This window comes from Coregonus lavaretus, assembly GCF_964263955.1.
Source record: "Coregonus lavaretus genome assembly, contig: HAP1_SCAFFOLD_4154, whole genome shotgun sequence".
Taxonomy (NCBI): domain Eukaryota; kingdom Metazoa; phylum Chordata; class Actinopteri; order Salmoniformes; family Salmonidae; genus Coregonus; species Coregonus lavaretus.
This window is the reverse complement of record NW_028159101.1, coordinates 12,501-23,405: the sequence shown is the minus strand read 5'-3', so window position 1 is coordinate 23,405 and position 10,905 is coordinate 12,501. Positions and strand designations below refer to the sequence as shown.

Sequence of the window (10,905 nt, the reverse complement as noted above, 5' to 3'; positions counted from 1 at the left end):
GAAACCCATTTCATGAAGCTCCCGACGAACAGTTATTGTGCTGACGTTGCTTCCAGAGGCAGTTTGGAATTCGGTAGTGAGTGTTACAAACGAGGACAGGCAATTTTTACGCCTACCACTTTGCGGCTGAGCCGTTGTTGCTCCTAGACATTTCCACTTCTCAATAACATGACCAGCATGACCAGGGCAGCTCTAGCAGGGCAGAAATTTGACAAACTGACTTGTTGGAAAAGTGGCATCCTATGATGGTGCCATGTTGAAAGTCACTGAGCTCTTCAGTAAGGCCATTCTACTGCCAATGTTTGTCTATGAAGATTGCATGGCGGTGTGCTCAATTTTATACACCTGTCAGCAATGGGTGTGGCTGAAATAGCCAAATCCACAAATTTGAAGGGGTGTCCACATACTTTTGTATATACAGTGCATTTGGAAAGTATTCAGACCCCTTGACTTTTTCCATATTTTGTTAGGTTACAGCCTTATTCTAAAATGGATAAAATAAAACATTTTCTCATCAATCTACACACAATACCCCATAATGATTAAGTGAAAACAGGTTCTTAGACATTTTTGCAAATTCATTACAAATAAAAAACAGGGCCAAGTGGCGCAGCAATCTAAGGCACTGCATCGCACTACAGATCCGGGTTCGATCCTGGGCTGTGTCGCAGCCGGCCGTGACCGGGAGACCCATGAGGCGGTGCACAATTGGCCCAGTGTCGTCCGGGTAAGGGGAGGGTATGGCCGGCTAGGATGTCCTTGTCCCGTCGCGCTCTAGCGACTCCTTGTGGTGGCCGGGCGCATGCACGCTGACTTCAGGTCGCCAGCTGGACGGTGTTTCCTTCGACACATTGGTGTGGCTGGCTTCCGGGTTAAGCCAGCAGTGTGTCAAGAAGCAGTACGGCTTGGCAGGTCGTGTTTCGGAGGACGCATGGCTCTCGACCTTCACCTATCCCGAGTCTGTACAAGAGTTGCAGCGATTGGACAAGACTGTAACTACCAATTGGATATCACAAAATTGGGGAGAAAAAAGGAGTAAATCGTACCCCCCCCAAAAAAAATAATAATAATAATGCTAATAAAAAACAGAAATACCTTATTTACATAAGTATTCAGACCCTTTGCTATGAGATCTGAAATTGAGCTCAGGTGCATCCTATTTCCATTGATCATCCTTGATGTTTCTACAACTTGATTGGAGTCCACCTGTGGTAAATTCAATTGATTGGACAAAATTTGGAAAGGCACACACCTGTCTATATAATGTTGACAGTGCATGTCAGAGCAAAAACCAAGCCATGAGGTGGAAGGAATTGTCCGTAGAGCTCCGTGACAGGATTGTGTCGAGGCACAGATCTGAAGGTCCCCAAGAACACAGTGGCCTCCATCATTCTTAAATGGAAGAAGTTTGGAACCACCAAGACTGTTCCTAGAGCTGGCCGCCGGGCCAAACTGAGCAATCGGGGGAGAAGGGCCTTGGTCAGGGAGGTGACTCTTTGGCCAGAATGCCAAGCGTCACGTCTGGAGGAAACCTGGCACCATCCCTACGGTGAAGCATGGTGGTGGCGGCATCATGCTGTGGGGATGTTTTTCAGAGGCAGGGACTGGGAGACTAGTCAGGATCGAGGGAAAGATTAACGGAGCAAAGTACAGAGAGATCCTTGATGAAAACCTGCTCCAGAGCGCTCAGGACCTCAGACTGGGGGCGAAGGTTCACCTTCCAACAGGACAACGACCCTAAGCACACAGCCAAGACAACGCAGGAGTGGCTATGGAACAAGTCTCTGAATGACCTTGAGTGGCCCAGCCAGAGCCCGGACTTGAACCCAATCAAACATCTCTGGAGAGACCTGAAAATAGCAGTGCAGCGACATTCCCCATCCAACCTGACAGAGCTTGAGAGGATCTGCAGAGAAGAATGGGAGAAACTCCCCAAATACAGGTGTGCCAAGCTTGTAGCGTCATACCCAAGAAGACTTGAGGCTGTAATCACTGCCAAAGGTGCTTCAACAAAGTACTGAGTAAAGGGTCTGAATACTTATGTAAATGTGATATTTAAGTTTTGTATTTTTAATACATTTGCAAAAATTTATAAAAACCTGTTTTTGCTTTGTCATTATGGGGTATTGTGTGTAGATTGATAAGGGGGGAAAACGATGTCATCCATTTTAGAATAAGGCTGTAACGTAACAAAATGTGGAAGAAGTCAAGGTGTCTGTATAGTGTATCTGGGAACTACCTAGTGTGCAAAAAGAGTCAGTGAAAGACGAGTCTTACAGTACCGAGCGTTCTAAATAGCAGGCCAGTGGGCGGGGCGTCCTCTCTGTGATGTCACTGGAACTCTCTTTCCTCACTGGGTGGCGTCCAATCAGTCTCAGAGGGGTTTAGCCAATGAGAACACACAGAGAAGACATGACACTGGGTGAAAGGACACAATAACACTGGGTGCAATGGACACTGGGTGCAAGGATACACTGGGTGCAAAGGACCCTGGGTAAAAAGCAGAGTTGGCCCACACCCCCGATGTTACAGTAACGCAGTGGAGGGAGGGATGAGCAGAACGAAGGATAAGAGTCCCTCTGCTCCCGGAGAGGAGGAGAGAGAGGGAGGGAGTAATGCTAGATTGTAGTACTGGGGTGGTTTATCTCTTCCTCTGTAAGGGGAGCGGTGGATTGGTTGGTCAGACAGCAAGACGGAGGAGGAAGGCAGAGTAGAGTTCCCTGTGCTCGTTAGCATGGCTAGCTGGTTAGTGTGTCCGTGTTCAGCCATCAGCTTGTCAGGTAGCTGTGCAGCTCTCTAGAGTTGATGCTCAGCACCACGCCCGAGTGGTTACCTAGCAACAACGAGAGAGAGGAAGTGGGTGAGACCAGAGTCGAGGGTCGATTGGTTTTGAAAGGGAAAATACCACCTGCTTCTTTATCTTGCAACATTAAAGCATATTTCCTTGATTGTTTCAACTTTCTCTTTGACTGGATGACTGGTTGGTTATCGTTTAGCCAAACCATAACTAAAATTTTAAAAAAGTAACTATTTTATTAATATTGCCCATTGATATAGGTATTAGAATGCTTAAAATGTTTTAACTTTAATTCACAATATCATTATGAGTTTAGTAGCATTTATGAAAAATAAGAAAGCAATTAACCTATACCTTGCATTGTTAACTGCCTGGGCTCGTGAGTGGTAGCAGGCTGTTCTGTTAGTGGTAGTGGGGGTTAGTCCTAATCCTGATCAGGGAACAGAAGGCGGGGCTACCTTCTGCGTTACCTAGAGTCTGCGAGTCCAGGTCGTCGTCGATAAACTCCTCCCCCTGGATGATGTGCTGCGTGTCCTCGCTGTGATTGACAGGGCTGGTCATCTCCTGCTCCTTCTCGTTGTGCATCTGGGCGTACACGTTCCGGCCGGGCAGCTTGCTGAAAAACAGCGGGGGATAGGCATCCTCAGTCCTAAGCCAAGGACTGTGGGATTTGTAGTTTTGATGAGAGGTTGTGGCTGGAGTTGTAGTTCATGTTAATTAAGTGACAGATTGTGGACTTTGTGCATCGGATGCAAAGTAGGTGCTATTGGTGTGACTGGTGAACAAAAGACAAATCATGCACAACATATTCATGTAGAATCTAGATGAATCAAGTACATGCATTTATGTATTCTATAGACAGTACATCTATATTCATCCAGTTATGTATTCACCTACTATATCTTCATACATGCAGTTATGCTTTCATCTGTAGTCATGGTTATGTTTTCATCTGTAGTCATGGTTGTGTTTTCATCTGTAGTCATGCAATGCTTCAGAGGAAGACTTGTCAGTCTAGTGCCCAGTGCATATCTCAGATATGTGAGTCTAAAATAGCCTGGTCCCAGATCTGTTTGTGCTTTAGCCTACTCCATTGTCATTGTCAAGTCAAATCATGTTTTGCATGAGAATTCCATAAGGAGTTGGCCAGAGATCAGAAACAGACTGGCATCCATGCAGGCTAAGTCTATAAGACACACCTCTTGAACTTGTATAGGATGAAGGATCCGGTAGCGAGGAGGCTGATGAGGAACATGACAGCCAGAGCCCAGACACCAGGACCTGCCACTCCACCCTGAGAACCTGCAGGGGAGAAAAACAACACACACACAATATGATATGACACACACACACACACACACACACACACACACACACACACACACACACACACACACACACACACACACACACACACACACACACACACACACACACACACACACACACACACACACACACACACACAGGAAGACACCATTATGATGATATGACACACACACACACACACACACACAGGAAGACACCATTATGATATGACACACACACAGGAAGACACCATTATGATATGACACACACACAGGAAGACACCATTATGATATGACACACACACAGGAAGACACCATTATGATATGACACACACACACACACACACACACACACAGGAAGACACCATTATGATGATATGACACACACACACAGGAAGACACCATTATGATATGACACACACACACACACACACACACACACACACACACACACACACACACACACACACACACACACACACACACACACAGGAAGACACCATTATGATGATATGACACACATACACACACAAGCATAGACAACACACATCAGATGGGAAATGAACACAGACACACAGGGTAGGTAACACACACACCCTCACACACAGTGGGCACACACACACCTCCTGAGGATGTGGCTCCCTGAGACCCAAACAAGATTATATCTGCCATGTCACAATTAACACCAACAGAATGCTAACACTCCATCCACTCTGCTTAGATAAACACCACACAGTGTTCAACAGACAACACACACACACACCACACAGTCAGGATAAGAGATCGGCAACCAAACTGTCCAAGAAAAGATAAGGTTAAAAAGCAAACAGAATAGATTAGACATCATTGAAACATATTGTTTACCTCTGCAGATATTGCGAAAATAACACTGAAAGCAGAGAGCAGAGAGCAGGTAACAGGAACCCACAACCAATCAGATTGGAGGAAAGCAGGAAGTAAAGGTGAGAAAAAAGGTTGTGTGGGGTGACTAACACGCACCGGTCTCCGTCGCTCTCGTGGGCGACTCATTAGCTACTAGTTCTTTGAAATAGATTGATAAAAACTAAATGATCCATTCATAGTCAACATGAAACCAAATAATTAAATGGAGAAATGATATATTATTAAATCATATTTACAACATCACAATGGCATGATTACAGGAATTGGAACGGTAATACAGGATGCTTTGGTTACCTGCGTTAGGGTCAGCTAGCGTCACCAACACCTGTAGACCTCCTCGTACGATGAAGCTAACGTTGTTCTCATTGAAGGCCTGCTTGATGGCAGGGATACGCTGTGGAAGAAATATACAACTCAACCATAAAATTCACACAGTTCATACAGAGGTAAATTACTACAGTGAGTGAGACTAGGGACGCAAAGGGATGGTATTTTACTGGAACATTTTGGTATCTTTCTAGGAGTTTATGTAATCTATCACAAGACATCTAGTGGCCATTTTGGGTACTTCAGATTATCACAGGGGTCTGTAATTTTCCCCTCTCTGTGGCCTTATCACATGTAAAATATATTAAATAATTAAATAAGAACATAAAAAAATGTTTTAATGACAAAGCTGTAAAACATTATCCTAAATATAAAGCATCAACTTAGTGAAAAAATAAATAATGTATGCACTCACTAACTGTAAGTCGCTCTGGATAAGAGCGTCTGCTAAATGACTAAAATGTACAATGTAAAAAATGAATACCATTGGTGTTTAATATGAGGGTTTCAGCATTGAAAATCTTTTATTTTTTACACAGATTTATTTTATTTTGTCAATATGTATTTGTTGTTAATGGTTTTGCGTCAAACTTGTGGCAGTTTAAAAAAAAGTCAATAGTTGGACTAGTTGCAGAGGTAATTGAAAATAATGCATTTTTTCATTAATTAGGCTATTTTCTCTTGAACCGTATGGTTAATCGACTAGAAACCCAGGGACAATATGGACACAGATACAAAAAAATGAATACTACAGTGGGGAAAAAAAGTATTTAGTCAGCCACCAACATCCAGAAAATCACATTGTAGGATTTTTAATGAATTTATTTGCAAATTATGGTGGTCACCTACAAACAAGCAAGATTTCTGGCTCTCACAGACCTGTAACTTCTTCTTTAAGAGGCTCCTCTGTCCTCCACTCGTTACCTGTATTAATGGCACCTGTTTGAACTTGTTATCAGTATAAAAGACACCTGTCCACAACCTCAAACAGTCACACTCCAAACTCCACTATGGCCAAGACCAAAGAGCTGTCAAAGGACACCAGGCTGGGAAGACTGAATCTGCAATAGGTAAGCAGCTTGGTTTGAAGAAATCAACTGTGGGAGCAATTATTAGGAAATGGAAGACATACAAGACCACTGATAATCTCCCTCGATCTGGGGCTCCACGCAAGATCTCACCCCGTGGGGTCAAAATGATCACAAGAACGGTGAGCAAAAATCCCAGAACCACACGGGGGGACCTAGTGAATGACCTGCAGAGAGCTGGGACCAAAGTAACAAAGCCTACCATCAGTAACACACTACGCCGCCAGGGACTCAAATCCTGCAGTGCCAGACGTGTCCCCCTGCTTAAGCCAGTACATGTCCAGGCCCGTCTGAAGTTTGCTAGAGTGCATTTGGATGATCCAGAAGAGGATTGGGAGAATGTCATATGGTCAGATGAAACCAAAATATAACTTTTTGGTAAAAACTCAACTCGTCGTGTTTGGAGGACAAAGAATGCTGAGTTGCATCCAAAGAACACCATACCTACTGTGAAGCATGGGGGTGGAAACATCATGCTTTGGGGCTGTTTTTCTGCAAAGGGACCAGGACGACTGATCCGTGTAAAGGAAAGAATGAATGGGGCCATGTATCGTGAGATTTTGAGTGAAAACCTCCTTCCATCAGCAAGGGCATTGAAGATGAAATGTGGCTGGGTCTTTCAGCATGACAATGATCCCAAACACACCGCCCGGGCAACAAAAAAGTGGCTTCGTAAGAAGCATTTCAAGGTTCTGGAGTGGCCTAGCCAGTCTCCAGATCTCAACCCCATAGAAAATCTTTGGAGGGAGTTGAAAGTCCGTGTTGCCCAGCGACAGCCCCAAAACATCACTGCTCTAGAGGAGATCTGCATGGAGGAATGGGCCAAAATACCAGCAACAGTGTGTGAAAACCTTGTGAAGACTTACAGAAAACGTTTGACCTGTGTCATTGCCAACAAAGGGTATATAACAAAGTATTGAGAAACTTTTGTTATTGACCAAATACTTATTTTCCACCATAATTTACAAATAAATTCATTAAAAATCCTACAATGTGATTTTCTCATTTTGTCTGTCATAGTTGACGTGTACCTATGATGAAAATTACAGGCCTCTCTCATCTTTTTAAGTGGGAGAACTTGCACAATTGGTGGCTGACTAAATACTAATTCCATTTCAATTTCAGTCAATTCAGGAAGTACACTAAAATTCAAGTTTGAATTTAGTTTGATTTACTTTTTGAATTGACTGGAATTTAAATGGAATTGACCCCAACCCTGATATACATTTCAAAAAAGTTATTCAAGTATAAATTAACAAAGTTACAATAGATTGCCATAAATGTTCTGTTAATTACCAAAATGACTGAAGATTCTGGTAAATTACCTGTAGCTTTGCAACCCTAAGTGAGACTACAGTGACACTCATGAGTGTGTCAATTAGTTAGGTAGTGTGTGTGTGTGTGTGTGATAGTGTACCTTATCCACAAACACACTCCTCTTAGCGCCCTTGCTCTCTGGTGGGAGAACGTACAGGTCAGCTGTGGTGGGCAGGCCCCGCTTCACCATGGTTACCAGGGACTCCTGGGGGATACCTGTGATCTGGGGGTCAAAGGTCACGGTCAGAAACAGTCCCTTATGGGACTTGTGTCCCATGTTACGACCTGGGTCATGTTCAAACTAGCATGAGCCTTTTTTATTGGACAACTTCTGATAGTCCCTCCTCCATCTCCAAATGTGTTTTCACATTTCATGATTATCATGTCTATCAAATATAATAATTTAACCAAACAGAGGCCAATGCAGATACTATGATTATGTATCCTAAATAGAGTGGTCCTGTTAAGTTAGAGCATCGGGTCATGTACAGTAGAGACCCACCTTTGCCAATATCTTGGTGACCACCTGACCCACGTCCTCCCTCCACTCTGGAATGTTGGGGTTGAGTTTGTCCAGGTTACTGCTGAAGGCCAGGGGGATGACCTGGAAACGGTCTGGGATCAAACAGAACACACAGGAAGTCAACACTAAAGGCGGCCATTTTGGGTTACAGCATTCAGATGAACAATAACGGAAACCTCCATATTAATGATACCATATTCATTTCTATTGTTTGGAGGCTTTAGAATAAGTCAACCGTTTCTCATTATCCTACATTGACTGCTTCTGCAGTATGTTTATTCTGTATCATCAGTTCTCTTGGGGTAAAATAATACAGTACATTTCTGCTCAGTTAGCATTCTCTCATGAATAAATCAAACACCACCACGGACATCATTACCCAGTGACACAGCAGCACATGATGTCATGGAGAACCCAGGAACTAGAGCTATTAAAAACAAAAACAAAAATAAGTAGGCATTGGTCTGAAGCCATAGGAGCACCACAATGCCTACTCCACCCATGCTCTACCAAGGTTTTCCAGCACACAGCTTTGACCTACTACAGTAGCTATGTTGGTGTTTTGTGCTTCACACAATGTGCATGCAGGTTGCTTAGGATCTCAAACAGCCTAGCTAGGACACCGGTAGACAGTGTCCTTCGCCCCCGAAAAACTCAGATAATACTTTTATTTCCATTTTCTTTTGACCCATAGACAATCAGGGGAAATACAGAATTTGTCACACAATTGGGGGGTGAATTGCCCTGTCCATTGCCACTCAACAATGCTTTTTAAGAGCCACCTAATCATTTAAAATAAGCATACACTGTGCACCGTCATAGGATGCCACTTTTCCAACAAGTCAATTTGTCAAATTTCTGCCCTGCTAGAACTAGGAGCAACAACGGCTCAGCCGCGAAGTGGTAGGCCACACAAGCTCACAGAACTACTGAGTTCCAAACTGCCTCTGGAAGCAACGTCAGCACAAGAACTGTTAGTCGGGAGCTTCATGAAATGGGTTTCCATGGCCGAGCAGCTGCACACAAGCCTAAGATCACCACACGCAATGCCAAGCGTCGGCTGGAGTGGTGTAAAGCTCGCCGCCATTGGACTCTGGAGCAGCAGAAATTTGTTTTTTTCTGGAGTGATGAATCACGCTTTACCATCTGGCAGTCTGACGGACAAATCTGGGTTGGCGGATTCCAGGAGAACGCTACCTGCCCAAATGCATAGTGCCAAATGGAAAGTTTGGTGGAGGAGGAATAATGTTCTGGGGCTGTTTTTCATGGTTCAGGCTAGGCCCCTTAGTTCGTAACAAGTCCCCGCAGCAATGTTCCAACATCTAGTGGAACGCCTTCCCAGAAGAGTGGAGGCTGTTCTGGCAGCAAAGGGGGGACCAACTCCATATTAATGCCCATGATTTTGGAATGAGATGTTTGACGAGCAGGTGTCCACATACTTTTGGTCATGTAGTGTACCCTTTATCTTCTTAAAATCTGATTTGAAACCTAACCCTAACCTCATTCCTAACCCTACCACACTGCTAACATTATGCCAAACCCAAACCTTAAATTAGGACCAAAACACATCTATTGCACCTACAAATGGATCTAAGTCTAATTGCCACCTTATGAACTCTGTAGCCTAGTTTGAATTCGACGTCTAGAATCTGAGCCAGGTTTGGGCAAAAAATTGTCTGATGACCCTGATGCTAACGACCCTGTCAAAAGTCCAGTACAGTGGTCCTCTGTAACGGCCAGACGGATCATGACGAGGGTGTTGTGTACCTCAATTCAAGTTGATTTGAGAATTTTCATCGACATTAGTGTCATATATTGAATTTAACATTGATATTCAACCAACGCATATACTGTCATCGTTTATATTACAACTTTTGCTTTGTACAATAACATCATAAATAGTTGTACAGCTAGGTTTGCAAAGCTACCAGTAGTTTACCAAATATCCCAGAATCATCAGAAATGTTGGTAGTTAACAGAAAATCTATGGCAATCTATCGTAACTTTGGTAATTTATACTTGAATAACTTTTTTTAAATGTATTCATATATATCTGTGTCCATATTGTCCATGAGTTTCTAGAAGAGAAAATTGCCTAATGAATGAAAAATGCTCTGCAACTCTTCCAGCTATTGACTTTTTTTCACAACTGCCACCTGTTTGATGGCAAAACATTGACAACAAATACATATTGACAAAGTAAACTAAATACAAGTGTGTAAAAAAATTTATAAAGGATATTTCATGCTGAAACCCTCATATTAAACACCAATGGTATTCACTAAGTTGATGGTTTATCTTTAGGATAATGTTTTCTATTCTTTGTCATTCTATTTTTTATTTGAAAATGTAATTATTTATTTCATATATTTTACATGTGATAAGGCCACACCTACGGCCAGAGATAATTACCGACACCTGCAAAACATCTGAAGTACCCAAAAGGGCCACTAGAAGTCTTGTGCTAGATTACATAAATTCCTTGAAAGATATCAAAATTCTGGTAGTTTACTGGTAAACTTAGAACGTTTCCAGTAAAATACCCTCCCTTTGCAACCGTAGGTACAGCACACAATAACGTCATACATAAATAATAATTAGGACTGTAATGTCCCCTCTCTCTTACCGTAGACGTGGACGTTC

At 43.0% G+C, this 10,905-nt stretch overlaps 1 protein-coding gene across 1 annotated transcript in view; it reads right to left on the bottom strand.

The window, feature by feature from the left end:
- Positions 1 to 2,755: 2,755 nt before the first annotated feature.
- Positions 2,756 to 10,905, bottom strand: part of LOC311123282 (VPS10 domain-containing receptor SorCS2-like) — a gene marked incomplete at its 5' end in the record, with an annotated part of 18,303 nt that continues 10,153 nt past the window's right edge. Inside the window, 7 exon segments of the mRNA XM_084197543.1 lie at positions 2,756 to 2,833; positions 3,256 to 3,413; positions 3,997 to 4,099; positions 5,302 to 5,401; positions 7,840 to 7,962; positions 8,242 to 8,354; positions 10,889 to 10,905. The exon segment at positions 10,889 to 10,905 is cut by the window's right edge and continues 107 nt beyond it. Of these exon segments, the coding sequence (XP_084053669.1) occupies positions 2,769 to 2,833; positions 3,256 to 3,413; positions 3,997 to 4,099; positions 5,302 to 5,401; positions 7,840 to 7,962; positions 8,242 to 8,354; positions 10,889 to 10,905 (679 nt within the window).